The sequence below is a fragment of the Amblyomma mixtum genome, chromosome 3 (assembly GCF_055824585.1).
Source record: "Amblyomma mixtum isolate Tamu chromosome 3, ASM5582458v1, whole genome shotgun sequence".
In the NCBI taxonomy this organism is placed as follows: Eukaryota; Metazoa; Arthropoda; class Arachnida; order Ixodida; family Ixodidae; genus Amblyomma; species Amblyomma mixtum.
Genome location: NC_143014.1, coordinates 409,797,920 through 409,812,022, shown reverse-complemented (window position 1 = coordinate 409,812,022; position 14,103 = coordinate 409,797,920). Strand labels below are relative to the sequence as shown.

The window sequence follows — 14,103 nt, the reverse complement described above, 5'->3', positions numbered from 1 at the left end:
AGGGCCAGCGCAGCAGCAGCAGCCAGTGGACTACCGCACTAGGCGGCCCACCCACATGTTCTGAGAACATTGAAGAAATAAAGATGTTTGTAATCAATCAATCAATCGCGCGATCACCGAACCCCTGACAGCGAGAGTCACTGAACCAACTGGCGACAACCCTGCAGAGTTGTGCACGAGTGTAGTAGAAGTTATGGGCTTCAAATGCCTAAAAATTACACCAAACGATTATGTGCAACGATGGAAACTAAACAAATTTTATTAATTCCAAATTTTCAGCTGCATAAATATTTTATAATAAAATTTAACATTTGTTTCAAAATTTAGACTGTTGCCAGACTTACGTGAATAACCTTGGTGGCCAGATTTCTGAACGAAAACTATCACTTCCCACTTTTACTAAAAATTCTCAGTGGCAACTTATTATTTGCTGACAAAAAACAGCCTCATTTCCGCAGCAATCAAAACAGCGTAAGTTCCAATCTTACAACACAGACATTCTTGTTGAGGTTTCAGATTTTTTATGCAATGTGGCCAGACGTTTGTGCTCATAATGGCAACTATTTCTATTCGCGGATATGTTCTGCTTTATAAATTCAAAATTTGTAGCTGCCTAAGTATTTTATAACAATATTTAACATTTGTTTCAAATTTTTTACTTTGTTGCCGGACTTACGTGAATAACCTTGGTGGCCAGATTTCTGAACGAAAACTATCACTTCCCGGTTGTGCTAAAAATGCTTAGTGGGAACTTATTATTTGCTGAGACAAAAGGAACCTCATTTCTGCAGCAAGTAAAACAGTGTGAGCTCCAAGCTTACAACAAAGACATTGTTGTAGAGCTGTCAAATTTTTGATGCATTGTGGCCAGACGTTTGTGCTCGTCGTGGCAACTATGCATTTCTTATAGCAGATATGTTTCGCGTTACAGTAAAAAGTATTATTTCATTTTTTCTGTTGTGAGGTAGCAATAATTTATGCAACATCTAGTCTAAATCTTAGTGAGTCGTCTGCATCAACGATGTTACAGCGGCGCCTCGCATCGAGCGCCCGTACCCGCGGTCCGACGCGGCATTTCGCCCTGCAGAGGAGCTGGCCAGCCCATATGACGTTTGCATGCGCCCAATCCACCGCTGCAGCTGTCAGTAAGGAGTCCTGGGTGGTATCGCCACGCAGCCATAGGAGCTGGAAGAGCATAAGACCGTCGTAAGACAAGCCTTCGAAGCCGCCAGGTCCCGAGAGATCTCGGATGGATGACAAGGACGCGGGGGGGAGGGTGGGGGGCAAGTCCGCATTCCTGCCACTTATCTGAACTAAATAAAGTTTGTCTGTGCTAGCTCTGCGCGTAGCCCGTTCCAAGTGTTGTTAGCCCTCTAATACCAACTAGGAGAGCGTTCATTTTTCTTTAATTTTGCTGCGCTGCCTTACGGCCACAGCAAATTGAATATTTTCTCTGGACAAGTCGGTGCGCGTTTTGAGGCCAAGACAGAGGCGGCCGGGAAGCACATAGATGAGAACCCCAGAAGCGTGCACGGCGGAGTCCGATTTGCCAGTCGCGGGTGTACTTCCGGGCGACGCGTAAAATTTTCTGTGTCTGCAGGACCAAGCAAGCGACACGGGCGAAACACTTCATGCGACGGTGCTGCTCTAACAGCGCCCTTCGAGGTCCACAAACAGTGCTAATTATTTACTGTCCAAAGTTCCTGCTATGCAGCGCGCGGGGCTGGAGGGAAGCGGCGGAGTGCTTGCCCTTTGCAAAAAAATACATATGAAAACAAAATGCATATGAAGGCAAAAAGAAATGAGCGCACGCTGACACGCCGATTAACGGGGAGGACTCTGCGTAGACCTTCGTCAGTGCTGCTGTTTCCAAAGCCATAAAGGCGATCTAGTCGAGCCGGCCACCCACTGAAAACTCGTCGCAGTGAAATTATTCACTCCATTCTCCCAGTCGCCTGTCCCGGCGGCCGCCGGCGCACTCGCTCAACGCCGAGTTACCATGGAAAAAGGACATTTTCCTTCCTCCATGATGCGCCGCGAGCTGTGGGGGCGAGATCTAGTGCGGAAAACCGCATGGCGCTCGCGAGCTGTGGCCGCCGTGCTTTCCAAAAGTCGGTGCTAGTTTATCGCAGCCGAAAGGCGTCGTCGCGCGCGCGGAGGCGCAGAAAAAATGAGCGGCAGCACACCGTGGGGGCGCTGCGGTCGCCGACGGGAGGGGACACGCTTCTATGCCAATTAACGCAGTGTTAATTTACAGTTACCGCGATATATTTGGTATCAAAGTGTGCGCGAAGGTGCGGGGCATCGACCGGTACCAGTTTTGACCAAGCGGTACGTGATTCTCCCGATTTACGAGGACTTTTCTTGGGTGCGGTGCTAGGCCTAGCGTCGGCCTACCACAAGTACGGCCACCGGTGGCGACGGGCCCGGCCGCTAGGCCTAACCCGACGACGAGTAGGACCAAGATGGCGTCCGACATGGAAGTGGCCACGTCGATGGGAGAGAACATAACGTCAGCGCCGAGCATCGGCAGTCTCGGCGGGCGTACGTCCATTGAAGTTCCCGGAGAGGACATTACACCGGAAGAAGCCGAAGGCTGGTCGGCCTCCGGCAAGCGCATCAAGCAGATCATGGCCGGCAAGGAAAACGGTGAGTCCGCCGCCACTACTCGCCAGTCTAGACCCAAGACTAGGGCCAGTTTTGCTAAGAGAGTTGCAGCCTCGGTAACGAAAGCGGCGATCATGCCGATAGACATGCCGAAGGAAGACACCAAGATAGTCATGAGACCACGGGGAGGTCTCAACGTAGCGAGAACTGAGGTTTCAATAATTATGTCGGCCGTCATGACGGCGGTTCGAATAACGAAGGAAGAAGCCAAAGCAGACACCATCTGCACGAACGCGCAGCAAAACATCATCGTGGTCAGCACCCCGGACGAGAGGCGTGCCACGCTGTACTCTAAGGTCAAAACCCTAAACGTAGGAGACAAGGCATACGAAGTCAGCGCCTACCGAACGGCGCCGGACGGCACGGTCAAGGGAGTCATCCGAGGCATAGCCGTACACGACACCCCGGAAGAGATAACCGAAAACATCGTGAACCCATGCAACCCCCTAGCGGTGGAGGCGCGCAGAATCGGCAATACAACCACAGTGATAGTACTCTTCGCTGGACAAAAAGTACCGAACTACGTCAAGTATGGCTCGATATTAGTCAGGTGCGGGCTTTACCGCAAGCACTTTGACGTGTGCAGGCAATGCGGCAGGATCGGCCATAGAAGAGACGTATGTCCGAATCCCAATGCCAAAGTATGCTTCGGCTGCGGAATCATGAACCCCAGCGAGGATCACAAACGCGAATGCAAGCCCAAGTGCAACCTCTGCGGGGGACAGCATCCAACGGGCGAGAGGGAATGCAAAAACAAGTACAAGATGCCGTATGTGGTCAAAAAACGGCAATGGGAACGCAAGATGGAAGCCATGCAGCAACAACTGGGTCCGAAAAGCTTTCCGCCGCTGCGAGCGCCGTCTGCTGAGAGACCCCGCGGGGATTCGAGGCAGCGCGACAGCAGCCGCGAGAGGGACAACAGCAAGGGAGGCAGGAGCGCCAGCCGCCACAGACCGTCGCAGTCGGGGGTAAGAGTCACCTGGGCCGAAGCAGTCAAGGCTAACATGACAGAGAAAAGACAACCACCGGCGCAAAACGCCACGAAGAAGTTCCAAGAAGAGAATGGAATGGTAATAAAAGCCCTAAGAGACGAGAACGAGAAGCTAAAGCAGAGAATCGCCGAGCGGGACGCAACCATCAAGGAAATCAACGCGAAGCTAACGACATTAATTGCGATGCAGCAACAGCAGCAGCTGCTGCCGAAGCCCGCACAAGAGAGGGAACAAGAAGAGATAACCGAGGACGAACTAGAGGTCGAGGTGGACCCGAGAGCCACGAAAACGGCGGGACCGGCTCCCAAGAGGAGAGCCATTGAGGTCGCCAAGGAACGAAAGACAATGGAGGGAATCGAAAAACAGGACGTGAGACTCGACCGTCTGGAGGCGACCAGCAAGGAAACCAACGAACGACTTACTGCGCTCGCGCAAACGGTTCAGCAGATGACAACGAATATACAGAGCACGATCCAGAACATGATGGCGCAAATGCAAGCACAGCTGCAGACGCAGATACAGGCACAAATACAATGTATGGAAGCACAGATCACCGCCAAACTGCAGCAATCATGGACGGGACAGCAAGTACAGCAGCATCCACACCCCCCGTGAGAGACCTCTTGGTCTGGCACTGGAACTACAACGGCTTTACCGGCAAGAGAGCAGTGCTGCAGCAACACTTGCAGCAACTAACGAGGTAACCAGACGTCATAATGATTCAAGAAACAGACAGCGAAGAGACGCCGAAACTACCGGGCTACCGGTCGCACGACAGCCCGCCGAGCAAAAGGGACACGTCCAAGGGCAAGGGCAGAGGGGTCTGCACCTTCGTTAGGAGAGGGATCACCTTCGTGGAACACGAAATGATCGGCAGAAGCGCCATCGAACACTGCACGGTGGAAGTAATCACGGGAAAGAAGAGGAGGGAGAGCACGTTCCTGGTGAACGTCTACAGCAACCCGTCCCACGGACAACAGAAATTCAAGGCACTGTTCCACAAGGCAGCTTCAGTCGCGGGAAGCAATACGCTCGTAGTGTGCGGAGACTTTAACGCACCGAGCCAAGACTGGGGCTACCAGAGAACGACGGTCAAGGAGAGAGAGCTGATGCAAGACGCCACCGACGTCGGACTGAACCTAATCACGGATCCGGCATTTCCCACCAGGATCGGCACATCTGTTCCGAGAGACACAACTCCGGACCTTACCTTCATCAAAACTGAAGGAGGATCAAGAGAAGCGAAATGGAGAAACACGGGCCAAGAGCTGGGCAGCGATCACTACATCGTAGAGGTCGTCATACTGCTCGAAGGCCAAGGCAACACCGGCATAAGAAAGCATCGCATTACGGACTGGGACGCCTTTCGAAAGGCGCTACCCGCGGTGCAAGAGGACATTACGGACATCGAGCAATGGGCGGCCAACGTCGTTGAGACGACTGAAGGAGCCACCAAAGAGCTAGAGACGGACGAACGGATAGACAAGATGGACAGTCGGCTGACCCACCTGATAGAAGCCAAGCAGTCCATAAAGGCGAGGTGGCAGAAGCGACGAACCAACCGAAGTCTAAGGAAGAAGATCGCCGAGCTCAACAGGCAGATCGAGGTCCACTGCAGGGTGCTATGCACCCAACAGTGGAACGAGGCCTGCAACGAAGCCGACGGACAGATGCAGAAGGGCAAGACGTGGAACATGCTGCGGCACCTCCTCGACGAAACCAAGACCAAGGGCCACCAACACAACAACCTGGCCAGGATCCTACACAAGGCAATCTGCGAACACGGGGAGGACGAGGTCAAGCGGCGCTTGGACGCCAAGTACCTGCCGACCACCCCCACGGAAAGACACCCGCATTACCAAGGCAAGGAGAACGAGACGCTAGATCGCGACATCCAGACCTGGGAAGTAAGAATTGCCCTGCAGGAACTCAATGGAAGGTCTGCCGCGGGTCCCGATCGAGTGACCAACAGAGCGCTCAAGAACCTCAACGAAGCGGCCATCGAAACGCTCACGAACTTCTACAACAAGTGCTGGCAAGACGGAAGGCTACCCAAGCAATGGAAAGCAGCCAAGACGATCCTCATCCCCAAGCCTGGCAGGCCGCCCAACATAGAGAACCTCAGGCCGATCTCACTCACTTCGTGCGTGGGAAAGGTCCTCGAGCACGTTCTCACGAACAGGTGGCAGCGTTACCTTGAAGAATCGGAGCTTTACCCAAACTCCATCATCGGCTTTCGAAACAAACTCGGGACGCAAGACGCCATGATCTTACTGAAGAACGAGATCATCGACGATACGACGGGCACCAAGGACAACAGAGCCGTACTCGGGCTGGACTTGCAGAGCGCCTTTGATAAAGTGAGGCACTCGGCTATCCTGGCCCAAGTATCCAGGCTAAACATGGGCAGGAGGACATACCAGTACATCAAAGACTTCCTGACGGAACGAACCACCGAAATCTGTGCGGGAGACCTACAGCTCGAAGAGAAGAAACTGGGCAGCGTCGGAACTCCGCAGAGGTCGGTGATCTCCCCGCTACTCTTCAACCTCGTGATGATCGGGGTGGCCACCCGGCTAGAAAGAGTAGCGGGAGTCCGGCACACCATCTACGCCGACGACGTGACGCTATGGGTACCGGGAGGAAGCGACGGACACATCGAGACAACGCTGCAAGAAGCGGTCAACGCCATCGAGGAGCAGCTGGACGGGTCTGGACTCGTTTGCTCCCCGGCCAAGTCAGAACTGCTGGTGATTCCCCCGAAAGGATCGTGCAGGAAAAGAAAGAATATGGAAGTCAAGTACGAGCGTCCCAAGATCACGGTCAAGACGGCGGGAGGACAGGTAATACCGGAGGTCGAGAAGATTCGGGTACTCGGGCTGCTCGTCCAGCGAAACCGAGTCAACGGTGACACGGTCAACAAGCTCGCGGGCAAGGCGGCTGCGGCAATGAGACTCATCAAGAGGGTGTCCAACAGAAAAGCGGGAATGAAGGAGGAGAGCCTGACTAGGCTCGTTCAATCCTTCGCAGTTAGCCACATAACGTACGTGGCCGCCTTCCACAACTGGAGGCCGAGTGAACGTAACAAGATAGACGCCACCATACGCAAGGCGTATAAGGCGGCACTCGGTTTCCTCGCGGGCACGAACACCGAAAAATTCATGGCGCTGGGAGTCCACAACACGATGGACGAAATAGCCGAAGCACAGAGAACGGCGCAACTCGAGCGTCTCTCCGAAACGAGAACCGGAAGACAGATACTGCGGGGCCTTGGCCTCGAACCGAGGGAAGGCAAGCAGCGAAAAGACGTACCTATACCAGATAGCATCAACAGAAAGCTCAGGGTCTTCCCGATCCCGAAGTACGTGAACCCCGAGCACAACAGGGAGCGGAGGTTGGCGAGGGCCAGGGCTCTCGTGGACCTCCACGCCAGAGAAGAAGGCGCCGCCTACGTGGACGCGGCAGAGTATCAAGGGAGCACCGACGCATACGCGGCGGTGGTTGTCGGGGATCGACGGGTGCAACGAAGACCGCGGTGAGCGTCCGGACTCGAGAAGCGCACCGGGCGGAGGAGGTGGCCATCGCCTTGGCCGTTTCCGACCCCGGATGTACTACAGTGTTGTGTGACTCTAGAACGGCAGTGAAGAACTACGCCAAGGGTAGGGTATGTAGTGAGGCCGCGAGCATACTGCGCAAGGCCGAAGACATCGGACGCAACAGTCCTGTGGTGATCAATTGGTTTCCGGCCCACATGGGCAGTGACGTGTCGGAACGCGGAAACGTGAACCACAACGAGACGGCCAAATCGGCCGCGCGAGAACTAACCAACCGCGCGGCTGAAAGCACGGCCGACTCGGAGTCCTGGTCGCGGCGCAGTGCCTAGGACAAGATGACCACCTTCAACGAAATAGTGAAATGGCACAGACTGAACAGACAGACTATGCCGCCACCTCACCCGGGGCTTACCCGGAAGGAGGCAGTGTTATATAGACAGTTACAGACGGGGTCCCTGCTCACCCCGGTGCTAGCTAAGCACGTGTGTCCGAGTTTGCACGCGAGCGACATATGCAGACTGTGCGCGAAGGAGAGAGCCACCGCGGCTCACATCCTTTGGGACTGTAGCGTAAATCCGCGCGAAGCCAGCGAGAAGACGACGATCCCACCGCAGTTAGAGGCTGCAACGAAGAGCTAACCTGCCGAAGGTTAGCCTCGATTCCGTAGGCGCGGGAACTTCCCCGAAGCCACCGCATTACGGCGACCACTACCCAACGCGGCTATGATCCAACTGCAATGGCTTGGACTGAAATCGACATCCAACAGCCTGAAGACAACTCTCCGCCCATCGAAGATGAAGGCCTCTTTACGCTGATTTCAATGCGCGAGCGGGCCCAGCGTCCCAAGGCATCCAAGGGCAGCGCATCGATGGCGTCGCTCAAATCAACACAGGCACCCGGCAGCGATCGCGCTTCGCTTCCGCTGTATAACAAGACTGCTCTTTGGCGTCCGCAAGAGACGCCGAAAATGAACTCCGAAGACATCATTGTAGTTCTCAAGCCAAGAAAAACCATGGACCTTAAGGCGATTTTCCGGCACGGCGAGTTGGGAGCGGCTATTGCCCAGTATGTGGGAGGAGACGCTGGCGCCGCGCTCAGCATATGGCCAGTCTGGACCCAGAACCTCGTGGTTTGTGAAACTCAAAACATCGACGCAGCAAATAAGTTGACTAAAGACTTTGACCTCAAGACCGGAGCGGACTCCCATCCATTTCGGGGCCACGTGAAGCTTAATGGTTAGGTGTGCCGGGGTGTGATCAGTGTGCGGGCTGATGAGACGACGGCTACCCTCAAGAATAAGGTGCAGTGGCGCGGAGGTGAGATAGCCTTTGTGCGCAAACTTGGAAAAACAAATGTGGCGGTGCTCACCTTTGTGGGCCGCAAGTGCCCCGCTACGTGCATTACAATTGTGAATGCACACTTGTGCGAGAATATAAACGGACGATCCCTGCATGCTACCGCTGCGGGACCATCGGCCACCGGGTCGACAACTGCCCACACCCGGACATCGGAAAATGTGGATTTTGCGGGAATACTGTAGGAGCCTCCAAGCAGGGTTTAAAAGAACATGACTGCACCCCATGCTGCATGGTCTGCGGGCAGGCCCATTTGACTGGCTCCGCGGATTGCAAGATCAAGTTTCGGCGTCTCCAACGATCGAGACCGCTAGCCCAGCAGCAACAAGCGGGTCAACCAAGCAAGCCGGGCAAGTCGCCTATGAACAAGACGGGAAAGTCCGACAAAACTGCCGGGCAGCAAGGAAGCGGAAACCAACCACCTCCAGCTTCTAAAAAGGCAAAATCCGGGACCGGGGCCAAGCCGCCAGCTTTCCAAGCCGGGGATTTCCCCCCCTTGGAAACAACCCACCCTCAACATCAAAGGTAAGCAACTGGGCGGGTGTCGCCTCTATTTCCTCTCCCTCCCCTTCCCCTCTCGAACTTGAGCTGAGAAAAGAGCTAGCGTTTCTCTCAGAACACGCAGCTACAATCCCAAGTCAACGCATTACAAAACGCTAGGGCAGAGCCGCCTGTCTCTGAAACAATGGAGGACGCTGGTGAACTGGCGTCTGCGTGCTCGAGCGTCGCTCCGTCAAGTGCTCCGCTCACTGCAAATATGGAAACCCGCATGACGGATATTGAGAAAAATGTGGCCGATCACAAGGCCCAACTACCAGCGATTATTTCACAAATTATCCAAACACAAATGCAGCAGCTGGTAACAACCATAACTCAGCAACTAACTGTGTCCATAAACTCAGCAAGTCACCCAAAACATTAAAGCCTGGATACAGACTAGCCCAAAATTATTTAGGCGCGCAGGACCCATAAAGGAAGTAGGCCGCCCATCCAAAATTTGCCGCGACGCTATTGAGGAAGAGAATGAGGATAACCTCCTCGCTACGGTGCAGAACACCAATGCAGTGAGTGGGGTGAGCCAGCCAGCCTCTAGCCTTCATCATGGCTCAGGGCAGTAAACGGACACCTCATAAAACAAAACAGGAACCTTTGGGCGTAATACAATGGAATTGTAGAGGTTTTCGCGACCACGCGAAACGAGCACACCTACGCCTTTACCTAGAAACATTAGAATTTCTTGCCGCCATCGTCGCGCTTCAAGAACCTGGGGCTTCAGCAAAAATTTCTGGATATAACACATTTCAGCGGGACCCATCCACCTGTATCCTTGTACATAAGTCATACACAGCACAGGAGGTAGACCTCGACATAGATATAACATACTCGTACACTATGGTCACCGTGTTACCCCTGCGACGCTCTGACCCCCCTGTACACATACTGAATATATACTGTCCGCCAAAGCTAAAACATATTACTTTCTCAGATATCTTCAGCCGGGCACTGAAGATAGCGGGTCGGGGCCCATTATTGATTGTGGGCGATTTCAATGCCCCCAACCAATTATGGGGCTACAAAAAGGGGGAGGCGCGAGGTAGAAAGCTAGCGGAGCTTATCTCTACGCTAGGCATCACCCTCCGGACCGACCCAGCACATCCCACACGAATGGGAAACTCTGTGACTCGGGACACGTGTCCTGATCTCACACTTTCCAAACACATCCAACACGTGGAATGGAACAATACAGAAGACACGCTAGGCAGTGACCACTGCATCATTAACACACTAATTCACACGCGGCCTCTCAAAAGGCCACTCACACAGGCTCGACTCCCAGACTGGCAGGCTTTCAGAAAGTCCCTGCCCACAACCAGCCTGGTTAAAGATGGATACGAGCAGTGGGCCCAAACACTTATGACAACACTCAAGAAACACGAAACACAGATACAAACCACGGAGGACTGCCCAGCGGTGGACAACCATCTACTCCACATCTGGGAAGCCCGCCGCAGTCTCACGAAACGTTGGAAAAGACAGAAACATAACAGAACACTCAAGAAGCGCATCCTAGATCTCACTCACAAAGCAGCTCAGTATGCCTCAAAACTTGCTGACGCCAACTGGATAGATCGCTGTAACACGGCTGCCAGGCAGATGTCCGGGAAGAACACTTGGAGGCTTTTCCGCAGCCTTATAGACCCCGCGCAGACCCGGGGCGAAACACAGCGCCACATACAACGAGCACTTCATAATTTCAAGGGCAGCACAACACAACTCGCAGACACACTCAGGGACAAGTATCTCTGCTGCAAAGAGGACCGTTGTGGTCAGGAGTATCTTTACGCAGGCAAAGATAATCCTGAGTTAGACGAACCGTTCCAACTCTTTCACCTCAAGGCAGCCCTGGCTAAAATGAGAAGGGGCACTGCGCCTGGACGGGACAAGGTCACAGTCAAGCTTCTGGCCAATCTCCCTGACCAGGCGTATGAGGCCCTTCTGGAATACATCAACACTATATGGAAGGGCGAAACCCCGCTCCCTCTAGACTGGAAAACATCTCTAGTAACCTTCATCCCCAAGGCGGGAAAGGAAATCAACACAGACAACTTGAGGCCTATCTCGCTCACCTCGTGTGTGGGCAAGCTAATGGAGACAATGGTGCGGGATAGGCTCTCCGAATACTTGGAACAACGGAATACGTTTCCAGGCACTATGTTCGGCTTTCGCTCACATAAGTCGGCACAGGACATACTCCTCCAACTCAACAGAGACATAATACAACCAGTTGAACATCCACATAATGACAAGGTCGTCCTTGCCTTAGACTTGAAAGGAGCCTTCGACAATATCAAACACAGCGTCATACTGACACACCTCAGTGAGACCCACTGTGGCCGCAACACTTTCAACTATATCAAAGTCTTTCTCACCCATCGAACAGCATTAATCAAAATCCAAGAGGCAGAATACGGTCCGTATCAAATGGGTACGCGGGGGACACCAGAAGGCGCGGTGCTATCCCCCCTACTCTTTAATTTGGCGATGCTCCATCTCCCGGACCAGTTGCAGGGTATTCACGGCATACGGCATGCGCTGTATGCCGATGATATCACGATCTGGGCCACAGAGGGAAACTTAGGGCGCATGGAGTAATGCCTGCAAGCAGCCGCTCACGTAGTGGATCGCTACGCAGGGCACTGTGGTCTCCAATGCGCACCCAGCGAATCTGAATTTGTACACCTTAGGGCATCACCTAAGGACAATACCAAAATGCATCTCTCCTTAACAAGTGGCCCCATACATGAGGCCAAAGAAATTCGAATACTCGGACTCTTCATCAATAGCCAAAGAAGAGTAGACACAACATTGCACAAGCTCCGCAAAATCGGAGACCAGGTGGGCCGTATGGTCCGTCGCGTCTCCAATAAGAGAGGGGGTTTGCGAAGCAAGGATGCAGTTCGGCTGGGCCATGCTTTCGTAATCAGCCGAATTCTCTATTCGGTCCCTTATCTACACTTGCGGAAGCACGACGAAGACAAAGTTGAGGTAATACTCCGTAAAATGATGAAGAGGGCACTTGACCTTCCTGTCTCCACCTCCAATGCGAGACTTCTTGCATTGGGAGTGGTGAACACATTTCAGGAGCTCAAGGAAGCCCATCTCACAAATCAATACACGAGGCTAGCCCAAACGAAGTCGGGCCGGGACTTGCTAGCCCGGCTTCACATCCAACACGATTTACACATTCAGGAGCGGGTCCGAGTGCCCGAACTCTGGAGACGCGCCGTCAGAGTTCGACCCCTCCCCACTAAGATGGATAAGGAAGACCATAGTGGTCGTCGCCAGGCTAGGGCGGAAGCCTTAGCGCGCCACTATGGCAACAAGCAAGGTGTCTACTACGTAGATGTAGCCGGACCGACCCACGGGGGGTGGTACACTGCCGCGGTCATACATCAAGAAATACAGGTGGATGGTCTCTCCTTTCAAGCCCCAGGCACAACACAAGCTGAAGAGGTTGCTATCGCCCTAGCTGCTTCTGATACCAAATCAAAACACATCATAACAGATTCGCGTTCGGCGTGTAAAAATTATGAGGCTGGCTGGATAACTCCACTAGCTGAACGAATACTAAGGAACTGCAGCCGAGACACCGATCCTACTCCCCGCTGCATAGTTTGGACTCCGGGCCATCAGGGCCTAGCAGGAAACGAAGCTGCAGACGCGGCGGCCCGAGCACTCATTCACCGGGCGTTCCCATTGGCTCCTGAGCACCTGAAACCTGAAGGTGGCTCTTTACTCTCGCTCAAAGACATAACATCTTATTATAAGGATAGGCACCGCGTGTACCCAGCCCCTGCAAAGGGACTGGGGAAAGCAAACGAACGCGTTCTACTTAGACTATTCACTAACACAATGCTGTGCCCGGCAGTATTAAAACACTTCGATCCCGCGTTCACTGGCAGGTCCAAACACTGTGGCGAGGTGGCTGACACCTAACACATGGTTTGGGCTTGCCAGCGCAACTCAGCTCTCTCCCCCCACCCCAACCCTACCAGAGAGGAATGGGAGGCGGCCCTCCTTGGGTGCTTGGACCTTCTGGCCCAAAAGGCTTTGGTCAAGAGGGCTAAGCTGGCGGCTTCAACCAATGGGGTCCCGGAATAGGGACTCCACCCATTGCGGGGCTCTTTAAGAAAGCCTCACCTCTTTTATTAAATAAAGGCTTTTCATCATCATCCACCTCACGCGGGGCTTACCCGGAAGGAGGCAATGTTATACAGACAGTTACAGACGGGGTCCCTGCTCACCCCGGTGCTAGCTAAGCACGTGTGTCCGAGTGTGCACGCGAGCGACATATGCAGACTGTGCGCGAAGGAGAGAGCCACCGCGGCTCACATCCTTTGGGACTGTAGCGTAAATCCGCGCGAAGCCAGCGAGAAGACGACGATCCCGCCGCAGCTAGAGGCTGCAACGAGGAGCTGTGATCAAAAGACACAACTCAAGGCCGTCCAGCAGGTCTCGGCAGCTCTCGAGAGGCAGCGACCGAGCGAAACCGAGGAGAGGGGGGCGGCACCCCCAGGAAGGGGGCGGCCGCCCTCTCGAACCCGCGGAAGTAGCGAGGGACGTAACAAGACCTCAAGGAGCACAACGCACGAGATTGACGTAGTGGCCGCGTCGCGGTAAAAGCTTGTCCTCCCTGCTTGGAGGGAGCCTAACCGACTCTGCAGGCAGGCTTTCTAAATAAAAGTTGTTCTCTCTCTCTCTCGCAGCACACCCGGACTGGATGTCGCCAAGAAGTCCTTCGTGCAACTTGGGCGCTGAGTAATGCCAAGTTCTCCTACAGCAGGTCTGGTTTGCGAAGACGGGGCTCTTCCGGAGTATTGGTGTAGGGCAGTCGTTTCTCACTTTGTTCCGTACCAAGGCAGGACGCCCACCCACGGAGCTGACCGATACCGACCAGTGCACGTCAACATCCTACTGCTTGCGGCCCAGCAATCAGTAGGATGACATTTTTCTAGTGAACCGATCTCACACGTT

At 53.9% G+C, this 14,103-nt stretch overlaps 1 protein-coding gene and 1 pseudogene across 1 annotated transcript; both read left to right on the top strand.

Moving 5' to 3' along the window:
• Positions 1–2,465: 2,465 nt before the first annotated feature.
• Positions 2,466–4,274, top strand: LOC149357608 (uncharacterized). Its single transcript, XM_089576632.1, has one exon. The coding sequence runs from the start codon at positions 2,466–2,468 to the stop codon at positions 4,272–4,274; it is 1,809 nt and encodes a 602-aa protein (XP_089432758.1).
• Positions 4,275–5,067: 793 nt separating this feature from the next.
• On the top strand, positions 5,068–13,682 carry LOC149357607 (uncharacterized; annotated as a pseudogene).
• Positions 13,683–14,103: the final 421 nt, after the last annotated feature.